This window comes from Hetaerina americana, unplaced genomic scaffold (assembly GCF_022747635.1).
Source record: "Hetaerina americana unplaced genomic scaffold, ioHetAmer1.1.p SCAF_6, whole genome shotgun sequence".
NCBI lineage: Eukaryota > Metazoa > Arthropoda > Insecta > Odonata > Calopterygidae > Hetaerina > Hetaerina americana.
In genome coordinates, this window is record NW_027287205.1 from 32303350 (window position 1) to 32322659 (window position 19310).

At 34.8% G+C, this 19310-nt stretch overlaps 1 protein-coding gene across 4 annotated transcripts in view; it reads left to right on the forward strand.

Moving 5' to 3' along the window:
• LOC139695534 (death-associated protein kinase 1-like) overlaps nt 1-19310 on the forward strand; it is an 89321-nt gene that overhangs the window by 9129 nt on the left and 60882 nt on the right. For 3 of the 4 annotated variants that reach the window (XM_071594369.1, XM_071594372.1, XM_071594370.1), the window contains exons 6-10: nt 396-548; nt 2049-2094; nt 8116-8205; nt 8295-8411; nt 15423-15557. In XM_071594369.1, coding sequence (XP_071450470.1) covers nt 396-548; nt 2049-2094; nt 8116-8205; nt 8295-8411; nt 15423-15557 — 541 coding nt within the window. The remainder of the gene's footprint in view (nt 1-395; nt 549-2048; nt 2095-8115; nt 8206-8294; nt 8412-15422; nt 15558-19310) is intronic. The other variant, XM_071594373.1, reaches the window with a different exon arrangement.

A 19310-nucleotide genomic window follows, 5' to 3' on the forward strand; every position in this document is an offset into this window, starting at 1 on the left:
CACTCTGTGAAGTTTTTCAAACTTGAAACCTAAACATTCCTGAGCGTTAAGCTTGGTACCATTTTTTAACTGTAGGTAAGCACAAAATGAAACATCTTATGGTTCTTATAATTTAGGTAGTGTCCAGACTATTTTTCATCTGTTATTATTACTATAGCAATTTTGTACCAAGAAATTAGAGATTTTTATGGCATTCGAATAAGTGAGTGGCTATTGGCAATAATGGCATATTGCTGCTCTGGTAACTTTTTGAACTCCTTATTTGGGTGTAGGAATTTTGATTTATCTTTTTTTCATACCTAAATATCTAATTATGTACAAATGCCATCATTTATTCATTTTATGTTTTTGTGCATATTTTTATTACAGTTATAAATATTTTGCTTTTTTTAAAGGCTAAGTGGAGCTTCACCCTTCTTGGGAGAGGACAAGCAGGAAACATATTCCAATATTGTAGCTGGAACCTATTCTTTTGATGAAGAATATTTTGACCAAACCTCAGACCTTGCCAAAGATTTTATTGCTCAGCTTTTTATTAAGGATCCCCGGTAAGATTTAGAAGTACCTTTTCGTTTGATGACTTTTTCATGGTATCTTTGTTTTTGGCAGCCACAATTTTTTTTTTGGCAGCGCCAAATTCATTGTAAGCTCCACATGACATCAATAGACAAGTCATACATGTAAATATTCAGTCTTTGTTATATTGGTTTTTATTCATAACAAACATGCCTGGTTGTGAAAACATTATAGGGTTGAATTGTGGTGTTTTGGCTGTAGTATATTCACCAAGTTATATAATTGTGAGCCATGTTGCAATACTGCAGTACCATATTGTAAAAGATCCTATAAAACTCCTAGTGGAAAAAGAGTCATATCAGCTGTGGGCAATGGGCATCATCTTCAAATGTAAAACTTTACAAGAATAGATGAATGTATATATATTTACAAACATTTAGTATAAAAACACTACTGGGAAAAATGTGTTCTAGTTTTGTACTTTTGACCACTTTAATTGTTTCATGTAAGGAGTAATAAGTTCAGACTTATGCAAGTTGTGTATAATTCTAATGCATAAGTTTTGTTTATGTTGAAATTTTGTATTAAATACAGCAGGTATATCTAGACATACCGAAAAACAATAATCGATAATTGGGAATACCAAAGGTAGATTTTATTTTTGTCTTTTCTGTTAATAAATACCTTTGTACTTTAAGAAAATAGAGTTTTTGAGCCTTTATTTAAGGCACATTCAACACAACAGTTCCTAGGCAATGCACACAACAGTTCCTGCATGATTTTTTGGCAAAAAACCAATGACACAGCTTCCTCATTCACCCTACTCACCAGATCTCACAGTCTGTGGTTTCTTTTTGTTCTATTGGATGCAAAGAGAGCTGAAAGGGAAACGTTTTCCAGACATTCTGGAGATGTAAATAGAATCAAAGGTGGCTCTGCTAGGCATTGGAAAGGATGAGCACAAAAGGTGTTTCATGCACTGGAAAAAAGCATTTGAACCAATTTATTTGTGTTAATGGAGAGTGCTTTGAAGGTGATTAATGTCTGCTCCTAAAAAAATAGGTTTTTAAAATGGTGTCGGGTTACTTTTGGGTGGCCTCCATAAAAGTAAGATTGACTCAAAAGTTATTGACATAAGAGGGAAAGGTACCAGTGTATTACCAACCATGACTTTCAGAATGTCATGATTTTATATTTTTGAGTACACAGGGACCAGAGATCATTGATTTAATCTTAGGATCATTAATAATAAAGAATTTTTTTGCAGACCAGTGAGAGACCATCTCAGTATCATTTAACTTTGCATATATGCACTTCAGTTAATACATCTTTAGTACCATGATTTAAATTTCTGTAAAGTTTTAGTATTCATATCAAAATCATTAATAATAAAACTTTTCTAATCCCTTGTAATCTTAAAGACAGCTTGTAGTTATCTTTCCTTATTTGGAAAGCAAATGTTGGTTTTTCTGATAAATGTTTATTGGAAATAAAAAAACTGCTTCTCATAATAATTATTTCATTGTTTCTAGAAAACGTGCCTGTGTGACTGAATGCTTGCAGCATCCTTGGATTCAGGTAAGTTTTGTAATTATTCAAATTAAGTGTAATTTTAAGGGATTTTTAATAAATTAGTTTCAGTGGATTCCAAAATCATAAAAATATAATCAATATAAATAAAAAATTCATTAATACATTAGATCATTCCCATCTACTTCTTACTCCCCTGCTGCATTCAGGCATTTGTTCCATCCATGTACCCAACTTCTCAAATTCTTCTGCAAGAAAGCTTATGTCTGTCATGCAAGAATATTTCATACTGTAACCTGAACCTTGTTATTGCTGGAGAAATGCTGTCATTATAGTTCCTTCTTCTATGCTGGAAATGAAATAAGTCACTTTAAGTCATGTCAGGACTTGACTTAGTAGCATTAGTAATGAGGGTGTGACTGACAGCTGAGGTCATTTGGCAGGCAGCATTTTCAAGGAATGGGGGAAGGGTGGGGAATAACCCAGCATTAGTATTCATTTGAAGATATTTTACCTTTTAAAGGTAGGTTTTGGGTGGTCCCTAGGAACTCTAATTTTTTGTATGTCTCACAAGAACTTCCTTTGGTTTGCCCTGCATTATTTCCTTCTTCATTTCTTTGTAACTTCTACATACTTACTTCATATTATCTAAAAAAAAGCTACTCTCTTCATTTCAAGCTTCTCAACTTTTTTGAATAAGTAATATAATTTTCACACTTTCAGGCTTCACTTTGTGGAATTGTTTGATGTCCGATGATTAAAAGTGTTTGTAATTTTCCTCGGATTTTATTTCACAGTACAATGCATTTCACCAACTTGCGGCATCATCAGGTACAAGTGAAACACACACAGCTGTTGAATATATACCCATTGGACAGTGTCGCAAAAATCAAAGCCCCAATTCCCTCTTTGTCAAACACCTCTTAGATTGTAACCATAATAGCAATTTTGTCCCAGAAATACTACATGTCCTCCCTAAGGGATTGAAAATGGATGCTCCAGAGCTGATGGACTTTCAAAGGCATTTGGCGGATCCCAATACAACACTTTGTAATGAGCAATTATATGCCCATCCCTCCCCTCACAGAACCAAAAAATTGTCCTCAAGGGTAAACTAACCCAACAGTTCAATGTACTCAGTTGCATCTACGCCATGACCAGAACTTAATATTCTCAAATTCAGTCTTTTCTCTTAAGGTCTTGAGCTGGTATATGTTTTAATCACCAAATATCAGTATTTTATTTACACCTGATGCAATAGCTTGTTGCCCTGTAGCCTAAAGTAATGACAGAAACAATCATGTGACATTATAAATTTACAGATTATTGTCGCAGACTTCTGTAGTGCTTTGAATAACATCTTGGAGTGATGATTGTGAAGTTTTCTAATGGGTGACTCTCCAGCTGTCAAAGAGCACCATATGCTCATGGAAATTTAAAAACATCAGTGTGACTTTATTTACACCTTTCAATTTTCATCTAATATTTTTACTTCAACTTTGTTATGCATTATACTCCCATAATTGTATGCACCTGAGACACATCTTAATCCATGCTATGAATAAGTTATGTCGCCGAGGAATAAAGTATTCAATGTATTTCAGGATAAAAATAATCATCTGTCGAATATGAATATCACCTGAAATGCAGTTGATTAAAGTAAAAATGAGTGAATCAAAGTATCATAACATAATAATAATATCTATATTCTTCTGTTAGTCAAATACATGACATAGAATAGTGTCAGTACATTTTAGGCGTATAATGCGTGCAATGCATATAATGAATTTAAGAGTAACAAAATTGTGATTTAAGTTGAAATCTCAAGTTGCTTTGATTGTTTAATAACTTCAAATATAAATTTTATTTGGAGGAAAATGAAAATACTACTACTAGGTTCAAAAATCATAAAAAATCATAGATGAATTTGGATTCAAGTTAAACAGTAAATATGGTGAGCCTGAGGATTTTAAATGTAAATCTAGAGTATGGTTATGAAATTGAGCTTTGGTATATGGAAGTCGGTGAAAGGAAGAATTAAGATTTGATCACATTTTGGATAAAATCCAGTATTAGGAATATAAGAGTAGACAGAATCAGTAATTTTATTATGATCAATTATTTGAAATAATTGGGATTGTATCTTTTGGGAAACACTTAAAAGTGATAGGGGATTGGATGCAGTGCTGGGGGGTTGGTTGGTGAGTAAAGTTAAGGAATCAGGAATGTTTGTTTAGTTAAAGCTATTGAGTTGTCATAGGAAAAACCATTAAAAATGTGATGGAAAAACATTTTTCTAGATGTATGTGGTCAGGAGAAAGCCAGATGGAATTCTCAGACATTGTTATTCAGAAGAAAACCTGAATGGACCAGTATTTAATGTGGTTTCCCATCACCCATGAAAAAGTACTGCACACTAAATCATTAAGCCAACGCAGTATCCAATAAAGGGAGTATGTACTGGAAAAGGAGCATCTGCTTTCAGTTCTGAATAGGCATGAATGCTGTTTTTCATTCTTAAAAAGTGCTCTGAATGAAAAGAAAGCTATGATAACTACTAGATTGAAAAGCCAAGCTTCTAGCCATTAGCAAATATACCGTACATTTAAGGAATGACTGATCACTAAGCTCTCATATAATGGTGAGTCAGTATGATATCAGATTTGATGCAGTAATGAAAATCAGAAATGCGAAAGATGGTATTCCACCTCTCCAAACAGAAGGTGTATACGATATTCCATGTGGCTGTGGCTCAAGTTGAATAGGAAAAACCGAATGATCAATCAAGGTCAGGCCCTAGGAGAATGAAAGAGCACTTGAGGCTTGATGAATGACTTCAGATATTGCAGGGCTTATCATATCAAATCTGCCACACAAGATACTCTGATGAGAATATAGTTTGGCAAATGTTATCCTTGTTTGATTTGAGAAACAATTAAGATGACGAAGGGATCATTTAATTATAAAGGGAATTTGACTATTGTCTCAGCTTAATGGGAAAAATATCCCTACCCCCCAAGTAATAATTTTGAATTAGTAATTTTTTATTTTGAAAATTTTTCTCAAAGGAAAAATTTTATAATATGAATTTGTAATCATAGGAAACCAAGGGTATGGCATCGTAGTAAAGAAATAGATCACACCAACATTAAATATTTGATATGACTTTTAATTATAGTAATTTATTTTATTTGTGACTATTTGATATATTCTATTTATTTGTCACTCTCCAATGTCGGTATCACGTCGTGGAATAAAGAATAAAAAATAGTGCTATCATCACATGCCAAGTGGAATCCACTTCACTTTTCGTCGTCGAGTGGAGTGTTGGATTTTTTCCGATTTTGCGTTTTCTTAAGAAAATAGTGATACAGATAAAAGAGGCTGCCGCTGATAGCGATCGCATTACTGGAGTGCTTTTCATTATGATGTACCGAATGTGTTTAGTGAATTTCCTATTTGATACAAGATCGGATAGCGACACGTATTATTCCATTCAAATCAAAACGCGCCCGGCTTCGTTTTACTGACACTACTCGCGTTGATGCCATGGAAAGTTACTTTTTCACATTTAATGTTTGAGAAATGTGCTTTTTAGTCCATAATTAAGTAGAATTTAAAATATTTTGAACATACCCATACCGTAGGACAGAGCTGTCATCTTTAAGCCCACGGCCGGAACTGCATCTATCTTCCGTCGCAGGTAAAATTCGAATCATGTGTTATGTATCAAGATCCTGATACGTTCTCATCAACGGTAGTTTATCTTTATTTTGCTGAAGTTAGAATGCAATGCGGAAGTAGGAACTGATTCTAATTTTTTGGACCAGCTGACCGAAAAATCATGCTCTCCACTGTTAGGTGGAATGGTCTAGTTAGTCCTCGCGCACTGGTAATTTACAGCTGCGTGGTCAGGGGCAGGGTTCTTCATATCGAAGAGAGAAAGTTTGGTTGCCAGTATAATTCCGGGGCTAGAATGCGAATTATATAGTACCTGGAGGTCGAAAGCTAGGTAGCGGACCCGGAATGTGCTTATGTTAGTAATGTATCCCTGTACACGGTACAAACAACAATAATGATAGTAATATTATTTGTTAGTCGTTGAGTGTATTTAACTTTCGCATGTATGTTATGGGCAGTACCGCAGTGCAATACAAATTAAGTAGCGTGTAGTAGTTTTTTCACTTTCGAATTTTTTTTCGTTGTTATGGTGAAGTGCTGTTAACATCCGCGATTTAAATATGCCGAGTTCTTACACGTCTAGATTTTAATTAAGTCATTCCTTACGTAAGGAAACTTGGGAATGAAATTAATTCATGAGATATGGACGTGTGGGAAATACGTCCACGCTAAATTAATTCCGTGGACGTCTTAATTGCGCCCGTGAAACTCAGTTTTGCGCATGGGTGCTCCTTTGGCATGGATTCCTTGTGCGCCCTACCCTTTTGTTCTCTACATATGCGTAACCTTTCTCGATCGCAAGATATGACAACTGTTCTACCTAAGTGGAAATTTCATTCCAAAAAGAATGCTGCGTAAGACCTCGTATGGCTACGCATATACTGTAACTCCTCTTATCACCAAAACTAAAGCTCAGCGATCAGTGACAGCTTAGTTGGGTGAGCTCACTCGTCAGGTCGAGTGAAATGTACCCTACCAAGGTACTGGGGGGTAAATACTTTCCTAGTGTCACCTGTAGTTTTCTAGAAACTCTTGGTAACGAGAAAATGGTGTTGCTCAGAGGCATCAGTTGGCATTTCGACTCTGATGTACTAATGAATTTGATTATATACAAAACTGAGATGTAGATCCTTTCTGATGTTTTATTTCCGATTAGGTTAACACACAAAGTATTTCTGACTATTTAGCGGTAAAGAATCCTTTTTCATCAAACAAAGCCAAAACTTGACAAATGTTTTCCCCAGCAGTTCAGGAGATGCAAACGTTTGTTTTATGCGGAAAAAAGGTTAAATAATCAAAATTTTATATGCATTTTCGGAAAATCTGAAATTTAGATATGCGATAATATATTTTGTTATTCTACTGATAGTATCTTCTTTTTGAATCATTATCTTCTTTTTAAAAATGTTTGGTGGTAATTCAGGTCAGCAATCTTTTTATTACACTTAAGTGGGTGCAAATCATTTGACTATATTTTAGAGTTGAGAGTCGATTACTATCATTATTCTCATTCATTATCATAGTTGGGAATTTTAGATCTTTGATTAATCTACTGGGTAGTAGTAGTAGTAGTATTTAGGGGAGGCGACCAACAGCCGAGGTCATTTGCGCCATAGGGGATGGACAGGAAAGGATGAAGGGTGGAGAGAAACCCGGCGTTGGCATTAGCCTACTCTTTATGAAAGGCGCCAAGGGGTCCACAGCTTAAAGTCCCATCCGACGGATGGCGTACTCACTCAAAGTGCCCTCCACAAAGCACCTCAAGTAGGGATCGAGATACCTCTGAAAATATTCAACACCGCCGGGATTTGAACTGGGCCCTCTGGGTGGGAAGCCAATACGTTAGCCCCCACACCATCTCGATCCCCCTAATCTACTGGGATGGAAGGTATTTTGTAATATCTCTTACAGAGAAACTTCACAGTAGCATTTAATGAATGAAATATTCGTTGTTGGTTGTGGGGTAGTTCCCTATATTTAGATCTAGTGGTCATGAATTCTTTTTGTACCATGGTTTAATTTACCTAGGGACTGGGTTTTGGTGGTGGTTCTTTTTGTCATGCATTGTTTAATGAACTTATTTAAATTCAAACTTCACTGTTTTTAGTTTATTCCATATTAAAAAAACTTCTTATGATAAATAACAGTTTGGTTGAATGGAATTACATTTATTGGAAATATTTTTCTCTGGATTCATGGTACACATAAATATGTGGGTGAATTATTAAACTCTTCCTTCCCATTTTACAAATGATTGTTGTAATCAACATAAGTTTGCCTCCTTTTATCTTTGAATTATGAATATTACATGTATTTAAAAGAGTGTTTTTACGATTTTTTTAGTATAAGGGCTCATTTTTGTTGTTTATATGACCGTTGTTCTTTCAGCCAAAAACTTCCAACCAGGAAATAATGAGGAAGGAAAAAAGGATAAATATAGACAATTTCAAAGCATTCCAAGCAAGGAGACGATGGAAGGTAAGTGTGTCAGTTTGCTGGGCCCTTGAAATATTTTCTGGTAAAAAAATTGAAATTTTGTTAAACATTAAACTATTTTATATTTACAGCTTTCATTACAAGTAATTACACTTTGCAACAAGCTATCCAGAAGTGCCAAATTAAACAGCCAGAGTCAAGATTTTGATTCAAGTGTTGGACATTCCAGCAGTGTGTTATGTAATGAGGTTAGCACAGGTTTAATTAAATTGTTATTAATAATTGTTCTTTGCACGTTTTCTTATGTTATTGGGATGTTGGCCATAAATAACAGCTTTTTAAGTTGCTGGTTTTTGCATATTATGAAATGATTTCAGCATTTCTCCATGTCTTTTGTTCAAAGTTTGCACTGTGCACTTTTTCTTGTCAATAAAAGTAACCCTTTCAAGACTGAGAGTTCTTCCATTAGTTTTGGATTCTACATATTTTTCTGGTGCTAATTGGGCTGCCATAGCCTCTCTCTTCCCCAGGTGTCATTTTTTGACATAGTATGTTGAGTTCTCAAGAATAACTTAAGTAGCCTTGAAATTAATTAAATTTTACACACTGATCGACATTTATTGCAATGAAGTATGGTCCACCAGCTCATTTTATTAACAATGCCCTTGTTTTTAATCCTAATTTGGTGTGTGGGTGGGTAAGCTGATGACCCAAACAGTTTGTCTTGCCTTGAGTATTGGTGTCTTGTCAGTTCTGGTGGTTAAACCCATACGGGCATAATGATAAGCTTATCAGGATTCCAGGGAATCATGGACCACCATGGAAATCCAAAGAGAAGAAAAGGAATCTTTTACATTCATCTTGTTAGATTTTTTGTAGAAAATTACATTCCCAATGATTATTTGTTGTACCATTCATCATTTGGCTTAGGTAAAGATGTAGTATGGTTTGCATACACATTCCTGTTTTACGTTGCTAGTGTTTTAGCTTAAAAAATACAAAAGCACAAACTTTGGCATCCATTTTATGAGGCCATTGAAATTATGATATAATTTGCTGTGTCCAAAATTCATGGAATAAAACACGGATGGAGGAAAACATATTATTATCAAACGAGGCAGCACTTTTTGATTTGAACAAATACTATAAGATACACACGCTATTGGAAAATGCAAAAGGAAATTTGAAAGAGGTAACTCAGTGCCCACGGAGTAGTAGATTGTTTCCTTCTGTGGGTGATAATTAACAAGAATCTTGTTGCACCTGAAGATTCAGAGGACTTCAATGGAATTGAGAGCTGCAGAACGAAAAGAAAATAGTTCATGTTTGGGCATTGATTTTTTTGCTAAATATTCAAAGCAGCTAGTGCTACCTAAAAATAATGAAAGCATTGAACTGCAAACTTACTGGGTCAATTCGTGTTGTGTTTAATGGGCAGATAGAAATGCATCTCATAAACAAGTACGGAACCCTGAGTTGCATTGTTAATAATATGCATTGTGTGAGTAATGATTTTCCACTGCATTGGAACCTTGGTTGAGGCCTCATGGATCTATTTATCAAACCAACAAGTTGATTTACGAATCCTATGAATATATTCTTGCAAGTGATGTAATACTTTTCAATTCACCTTATTTGTGATTTAGATTAGTAATCAGTGCTGAGGCATTCATTATCATCAGAAATTCCTTTTTCTAAAAGGCCTTAGGGTTGATAACTTTGGTTTTTTTATTAATTCAACCATATAATATTGTGAGAAAATGCCGTGGAAATAGTTAAACATTTAATATTGTCTGCATATTTAAAACATTACAATATTTACAAAATGGAAATAAATTTCAGTTTGAGAAAATGCCATGCATATTCTAGTCATGCTTCATAAGCATATTTTTGATAGCTAGTGGGGCAATTTTTTAATTTTTAGTGGCTGTTGTTAGTATATTTAGACTTGCGATTTTATGTCAATATACGCTAATGTAAAATTACTGTGTTTAAATATCTGTGGTATTTTTAATCAGTTAATGTAAGCCCCCATTGTCATAGGTTATCTAAATTAAAATCATTCTTTGTTTATAATGAAAGAAAAATTGAGTTTGATGGAGCTAACTTTCTTTATCTTTAAAGTCACAAAATGTATTCATTTATAGTTCCCTGAGTGCACCTTTGAAAGCTAAATAATTTGAAGGCTGTTGTTGTGTTTGCTTCTGACCATGAGCATAGTGTTCAAGCGAGTGTAATTGATTTCAAGTTTCCCAATGCATTTAAAAATACTGATAATTTCAGGAATGACATTTTTTCTGTAGAAAAACAGTGAAGCCAAGTCCATTTGATTTTTTCATTGTATTTATAAGGCTTACTTTAAACTAATTAATGTAAAAAATTGTCATTACTGTTCCAGTTTATCCTACATTTTATAATTCCATGGAAATGCAATTGAATAGCCTTGGCCTTTTTTGGATTCATTACTATTCTACATTTATATATATCTTTTATGTTTCTTATGTTTGTTTAACCATTCATTACTTTAGGTTTTCCCTACTTCTTATTTGCATTATTTTTTCAAATGTTCTAAGGCTGAGACTATGGCAGTCTTGCATGATGAAACCTTTCAAATATATAGCTGACCACTAGTTTTCTAGTTAGTTCTTTTCATAGAAAAGTAATTTTTAAGAGGCATGATTGTAGTTTGGGGTACATAGATCTCTGGGACCCATAGATAGGAGACTATCTCTCTTCTTAATCTTTGTTCTTTTTTTTTTAACCCTTTCACTGCTAATACTATCCTAGAACAAAGAATACTATTACAGTACTCACTGTCCAGTATATCAGAATGGTATGTTAGATGTATAATATAGGTATTTGTGGAAGAAACCTTGGTCAATGGTCAAATGGTAATAAGATTAGATAGGCATTGGCAACCCACTGGTGTGATCTCATTCATATAGTGTGCTAGCATTATGTATTACACTTTTATATTTAGACAATTTTACTTGCTAGCTCAGAAAATACTCTACACCAGTAGTCTAAATTTTTTTCTCCAGAATAACTATTTATAATAAATTTGAGTTAGTTGGTCAATTAAGGCCATTAATCTTGAAAGTATACCAATTAAAGTTTGTAAAATGTTTTGACTGCCTCAAAACTCATAGAATATTCATGATTTCATTTTTCCAACCTTTGAAAACCTTGGTTTCTGAAGTCTTCAAAACATGAAAACACATTCAAAAAACTTGTTGGTTTTCGAAGTATTTGTGAAGAATAGAGGTAGAATATTGTGACCAATGACAAGACACTTCACATACATGATCTGTCTCAAAAATAAGAATAATAAATTTGGGAAAAATTTTTTACTTATTTATATACTCTGCAAGCCACCGCCCGGGTGTTGGCAGCGGGTGAATACGCACCAGAATAATTTTACCCGAACATGACCCTACCATGGTTGAACAATGTTATTACGATCCCCGATCGTTCATGGAAAAAAGGCATCTTAAATTCTACTGTTCTAAACTTAATCTCTTGAATTTCAATAGTATGATTTCTCGTACTGTAGTACGATGGGCGTAATAATACATTTTCAACATCACTGCCAAAGAGACCTTCCAGTTTCTGCAAGAGCTTCAATCTGTGATTTAACCTTCGCTCCGTGAGTGATTTCCTGCCTAGCTGCTCTAATATTTTGGATAAGCTACTAAGTTTATCATAACATTTTACGAATCTAGCTTCTCTTCGCTGCACGCGATCCAATTCGGCAATTAATCCAACTTCATGAGGATCCCATATACTTGCAGTATATTCTAAATGATGCCTAACCAACAACAGATGACATTTTTTCTTGACATCTTCATCACATTTACCTAGTACTCTTTTAAAGAATCCTAATCTTTTGTTAGCTTCTCTACATATTCCCTGTATGTGTTTCACCCAGGAGAGATCGTGAGTGAGGGTAACTCCTAGGTATTTAATTGAGTCTACACAATCCATTTCGGTGTTCCCAATGCAGTAGGTATTCGGGTGTGAATTTCTCTTTTTCAAAAATTTTATGAGTATGCACTTTTTTAAGTTTAACTCTAATTGCCAAGTGTTGCACCAGCATTGTATAGCCTTAAGGTCATCTGACAAAGCTGCTCTGTCCTCAGGATCATGGTAAATGAAGGCATCATCGGCAAATAAACGTATCTTACTAGTGACTATGGAGTAAATGTCGTTAATGTAAAGTAGGAATAAAAGAGGTCTGTTAACTCTTCATTGAGGAACAGCTGAAGTAACATTTACTGCATTTGAGCCTACTCCATCTATCTCTACTTTTGTACCCTACCATTCAAAAAGTCTTTAATGCAATCTCAGATATTTTTATCTATGCCATATGCCTCTAGCTTTGCAAATAGTGTACTATGAGGTACTATATTGAAGGATTTCTTAAAATCTAGGAAAATCGCATCTACCGGATCCATTGCTTTCTCCCGAAGGAAGAATATCATGAACAAAAAGTGCAAGTTATGTCTCGCAGGATCTATCCTTTTGGAAACCTTGCTGATTTTTCATCAATAACTTCTGATTATCAAGGTGCCTCATGATTGAACTAGCAGCTATACCTGTATGTTCCATAATCTTGCACAAAATGGATGTAGAGAAATATGAGGGTTATGGCAGAATTACTCGGCCCAACAAAGAAAACAGAAAAACTTTGGAAAAAATGTATTTATTTTTAAACATAGTCTCCTTTCAGCTCTATACACTTTACCCAGCGGTTTTCAATAAGTTCGATACCTTTTTTATAATAAGAACTGTCTTGCTCATGTGCAATAGCCATGAACTGCTGACATCACTTCTTCACGGCTGGAAAATCTTTGACCACCGAGCCATTTTCCAAATTTGCAAACATAAAAGAATCCGAGGGGGCTAAATCTGGTGATAGGGTGCATCAGGTAGCAATTCAAACTTTTAAATAATGAATTTTGGCCTTTGAAATAACGGATTTGTGAGCTGGTGCATTGTCTTGATGAAACAAAACTTTCTTTTTAGCCAAATGCAACCGCTTTTGCTTCATTTCTTCACTCAAACGTTGCAATAAGTTGGCAAAATGCTCACCGTTGGTAGTTTTTCCTTTTTCAAGCTAGTCAATGAAAATTATCACACGCGCATCCCAAAAAACTGACGCCATGACCTTGCCTGCAGATGAAACGATCTTTGCCTTCTTTGGAGGCGGTTCTCCCTTTTGAATCCATTGTTTTAATTGTTCTTCTGTCTTGAGTATTATTGTTCTTGATTTTATCCATGGTTATGAAATGGCACAAAAATTCTGCTTTGTGTCTGTGAAACTTTGCTAAACACTCAATTGAAACATCTTCACGACACTGGTTTTGCTTGAGTGTGGGGAAACACGACACCCATCTTGCACACAGCTTTCTTTTGTCCAAATTTTCAATTAATATGCGATGTACTGCACTTTTTGAACTTCCTACTATGTCTGCTAGCTCGCACACTTTCAGTCGATGATCATCCAGCCTCACTTTGTGGATTTTCTTCACCGTTTCTGAGGTCGTCACCTCATTTGGTCGACCAATACTTTATAATACAGTGATATTTTTTAAACAACTACTGCTATCTCTAGATCTGGCCAGTTATTTATGGTACCTCCCATGTACTGTGATATTTTTCAAACAACTACCACCATCTATAGGTCAGGCTGGGTACTTCTGGGCCTTCCCATGTAGATCTGTAATTTCTCAGTTCCTCCATGTCTTTGGTGGGAACCTTGTGATCTACCAATGGCTTCTTAAACATTATTCATAGATATGGTGCAATTTCCAGAGCTAGATCCTTAAATATACGAGTGGGTATTTCATTGGACCTGGATGGTTTATTAGGCTTAATATTTTTCAGAAATGTTCTATTCCATTGTATGAGATTTCAATTTCAGGTATAGGTTGACTGGCACGATTTGGTTAGCTATCAGAGGTATTCTGGGAGATATTGGTGAAGATGCTTTGGAGGAAGGAATTTAATATGTTAGCCTTTTTCAAACTGCTGGTTACTCTTTCGCCATTATCATTTTTGAGTGTATTAACAGTTGACGTATTTCCCTGAACTTCTCTGACTTATGACCAAAATACTTTTGGATTCTCTTTCAAATTTTCCACCAACCTTTTTCTTTTGAATTCCTTTAATGCTTTCTGAAATCTTATAGCAGATCAAAGTACAAATTACTGAAATTCTTCAAAATAGCACCCTTGTTCATTGATACATCTATGTCAGTACCTTTGCCAACTGCAGTATGCTTCCTGGAAGTCATTGATGACAACCTCATTCGAGCACCACGTCACAGTTCCTGTGATATTATCCAGTTTTCCAAAATGGTTGCCTTTCAAGCTCCTTTTTATTCATGGGGACAAAAAAGAAGTCTGGCAGTATCAGGGCTGTAGGGTAATCAGGGTAGCGTTGCCACCTTGTGCTTGGTTAGGAACTCGGTCACAGGTAAAGAGGTGTGGGATGCATTGTCATGGTGCTGCCTCCAGTTTGCTAAAATTTCCTAGCTGATGCGTTGAACTCTTTTAAACAGACTTTTGAGGACTTCCATATTAAACCTATGTTCTCTGTCTGTCCATGAGGCAGAAAATCTTTGTGGATAATGCCTTTGAGTAAGAAAAACTTCTTATTTTTGTATTAGACCCTGTATATATCACCTGTTCTATTTAAAACTTATTTTCCTTCGCCTTAGCTTAAGTTCTATATGTCTCAATTCCTTAGTATTTCTATTCCTCCTTGTTTTGAGGTGACATGATATTCAATCATATTGCTGACCTAGTTGGTCACCATTTGTTGACCATTTAAGTAATGTTCTTCAATGATGAAGTGTCATTTAAGAAACATGATCAACTTTGGCCACAGCGTGCTGAGGTATAATTGATTTCAAATCAATTTGTTTTGTGTAGCATTTTTAGTATGGACAGTGTGTTCTGTAGTAGTCTTTATTCTTTCATCCTTCTGAACACTATCCATTTTATTAATGGGCATTTGATATTATGGGTGGATACTTATGGTCATGAAATAATTTTGGTTTGATGATTAGGGTGTGTTTAAGTCTTGGGAATATTTTTACTTCTTTCTGTATGCTTAATAATGGATCTTTATAAGTGCCAAGTACAAAATGGGATGAAGACCTGGATGTATATGCACATCGGTTGCAGTGAAAGGGTTAATTAAATGGAGTGACATTTCTTGTGGGCCCAGCTAAAGGCTTGGTTCTTTTAATACAGAGATATTGTGTGGAACCTGAGTGCAGTGACTGTATCGTCAGGTTCTGCAGCCATTGTGCACGGCTGCAGTCTGGAGTGGTACAACTATTGACCCCCAAAACAGCCGTGCTACTCAACATGGAGCCTTCGTTAAAGGTCATTGTTCCTCAGAAATTAAGAGAAAAAAAGATACAGATAATACAATGGAACCCCTTCACAGTATTGTAGGAGGAAACAATGAATAACATCATGATCCCTTGAATTACCAGAACTATTGATTATAGAAATTTACACCATATCGAAGCTCAGCTATGAATAGGCACGGTGTGATTTGGATGAAGCATCATGTGGTTCATCATCTTGTTTTGGAAAATAATTTGCAATTTCTGATAAAATTATAGTTTTATCTGAAATTGTTTATAATAAAAGCACACATGTTGTTGAAAATGAACGTGTGCTAATATGCATTGCAGATGCCAATAGCAAGAAAAAGATATTCAATTGGAGGTTAATGCCAAGAGATGATAAAATGTAAAATTTATAAACACAATGTATGCCATGAGTGTTTCCTTGGTGAATAAGAGCCTAGGTGTTTACAGAAAATAATGCAGGCCAAAAGATAATTAAAATAGTAATTCAGATTTGTAGATGTAATGGAGAATAGTGTAAGCAGTGCAGTGTATTGTGAAGGGGTTCCAGTGTGGTAGTAGAGCTAGAGCTTAAGTTGAAAATTTGCTTGTAAAAGCAAGAGGAGGTGCTTCCAATAAAAGGCATTAGATCTCAGGAATTTTCTAATAAGAAGCTGTCTAAATGGCATTGCACATTTCCATTTAATTTATTCCTATAGCGTTAATTGTATAGTGTAGAATGAATCATAACCTTGCATTGTATACACATTACTTTCTCCTTAAAAGTGGTACCTTGCTTTAGAATGCATCAATGGCTTAGTCATTACTAATTGAAAAACTTATGATTTTATTTTGATGAAGACCAATGTATTAAGCCAGTGATAATATTTTCACATTAATCCTCTCATAGTATTCAAATCAAGATAAATAATTATTGAGGTAGTAACATAATTTCTTCACCCTTGATATATTGCAATCGTCATTCCCTTCAAAGAATTTCTATGGGAAAATTTAGGAATTTTGGTGTTCATATTCTCTAATAATTATCAAGTTTCCTTTCGCTTATATTCTTGAATATTTTTCTTCTTACTCGCTGATAGCAATAAGCATTTTATGTATAGATACATTGTGTTAAATGAAATTGCTATATTCTGTCTTTACTGGTAAATAAGTTAGCAGTCAGTTTTTTAAGTAAACAATAAAGTTAAATAAATTTTCAAGTTTTCATTGTGGACCATGCTTTTTAAAATTCTTTTTAAAAGGGTAAATATATAAATGGAAATGTGAATAGTGAATATTTTCTTTCTCACTATGTCTAAAGATTATAGTGTTCTTCTCTGTTTAGCTAGTCTTCATAAATTGTTTCAGAAATCAGCTGTTAGATTGTGTACTTTTAGTCTTGTGGTATGCGAATGAATAGAAATATATTTGGAAATAGTGGTTTAATCAATTATTACTCACTTGAAAAGAAAGCCTTAGAAAGCTATATGGTTTAAAAATTATTTGCCATAAATGCATTTCAGTTTGTAGCCAAGCTCAATCCATTGCTTTATAAAGTTCACTCCATTGCAAGCTGAAGTAAACAATAGAATTGAATCTATAGTTGAATAAATTAGTGTCCTGTATGATCTTTCTTTAGGAAAATGAAATGTGGTACTAAAGTTGGTTCAATATAAAGTGTATAATTGAAGTATGGAAAGATGCTGTTTGAAGTAGAGGAGTTTTAATTTCATTTTATGTCTGTCCGAAATACTTTTCTCTCTTTATTTATGTTAGCCAAATATTACAGGGCAATCCCAGCTAGATTGTATATGTACACCTATAGATGACTGATTTTGTCTTCTCCATCATGCATGAAAATCCATCAGTTATTAACACTTTAAAGTAATTAGGCATCACCCCAAGATAGACATTTTCCTGGTTAAATACTGACATTTGTAACTTCTGTTAATTTCTTTGCCAAAAATCTAATAAACATTTACTTCAAGTCATTGGTCCATCACCGCAGCTATATTACATACGGAAAGAAAATAAAACCCTTAAGTTAATTTCAATTAATTTTTTAATTTGGCGGCTTGGGTATCAATGCATAGTATATACTAATAATAGTGTATAAGATGATAAGGTATATTGAAATCCAGGGTGCAAAGTTAAAAAATTAAGTGGAATTAACGTAGATGTTTTTTTTCTTTCCGTAATGGATAAGTTCCCCAAAGTCAAGCCTGAAACTACGAAGTTCATATATTACGTGATCCTTTTCATGGAATAGATCAAGTTTATGTCACTACAATGATTTAGTGAAATTGGCTCCCATATAAAATGCAATCTCTCTGGGATAGTACTTCTAATAGGAATATCCTACAATTGAAAAACTGGCAACTACATTTCCATGACTCCATGAATAAAATATTGCATGTTGCACGCATTATTTTATTTTTTAGCTAATTTCACTCTTTCTTTCTTTTTGCTTACCTTCTACATCAGCACATTGACAAAGAGAATGCTTAGATTTGTTTAATAAGACCTTTGCTGCCTTTAACAATATACAAAGTTCTAAGGAGGCCCAACAGTTGAAAGGGGAAGGGAGTGGCATGAATAGGATGGTTAAATTTTTCTATTCTTGGATGATTTTTGGTAAATTGATGAAGTTATTTTAGGGAATATTTTGATTACACTGTAAATAAAACTTTCAATAATGCTGAGGATTTGGTTTAAAATGATTCCAAATGAAACTGATGCCATCATATAAAAGTTTAAATGCAGTCTACCAAAAGAATTTCTAATGGCAACTCGTTCAAGCTAATTTGCCTAGCTTCAGATTCTGTTGAAACTCTTTGGATTAAGATGGCCACTATTGCAATGAAAATGACTTCATATCATTGCATGCAGTTCTATATAATATATTGTTTACAGTAATTATACAGAAAACGTTTATATACCAAATAACTTGAAAGGTTTAGTCATTTCAAACCCTATCAGTCATGGATTGTTCTGCTTAAATATTTGTGTCTCTAAGTGGCGGGTTTGCCTTTTCCATCAAATGAGGTCCTTTTATATTTTAATTTATTTTCTTCTGCAAAACTTAAGGTTAGGTTTGCCAAGTGTAGTACCAGTATCTACAATTGTGCCCCCTTGTGCTAATCATAAGCTGGGTGGAATGTATTTTTTATTCATTGATCTCATATTCGTCCTTTACTATTTCAGTTTGCCCCCCGTTCTGATGTTTTTCATGTCAAAAATCATGTTGTACTAATTTGTAAATTGGTAAATTAAGTCATTCAATACTTACTTTGATGAATTAATCTTCAAACTTACAGTAACTTGGAATTACTGCGGTGAATCGTTTCTTAAGCTTCAAACCTCGACTGAAATGTGAAAAGAAATGTATTCATTGTGCGTTTCTCCAATTAATTCATTGCCGGCTTAGTAAAGGGCGTTAACTTCAAGGGCGGAGTTCATTCACCGCGGCGCGTCCTTGCCGTGCCGCGCTGTTGGTGTGTTGTTTTGGAACGGAGTTCCTCGTTGTCATGGAAACTTATTGATCCAGTAGATGCGCGTAGCGAAACCTTGGTTGGTTCGACCCTGCGCTTCCCTGGACGTCGGAACCCGCCTCCTTCCCTCTCTCAAGCCCCCACCGTTCCCCGCTGCTGTCTTTAGACGCTCCATAGATTCAGGAATCCCAGCTGTTGGACGTATAAGTTCGCCCCCCCCCCCCCCCATAGGCATCTCAGGTTCTTCTCGTTCTCACCCCCTCCCAAATCCATAGTAATCAGGTCGAATC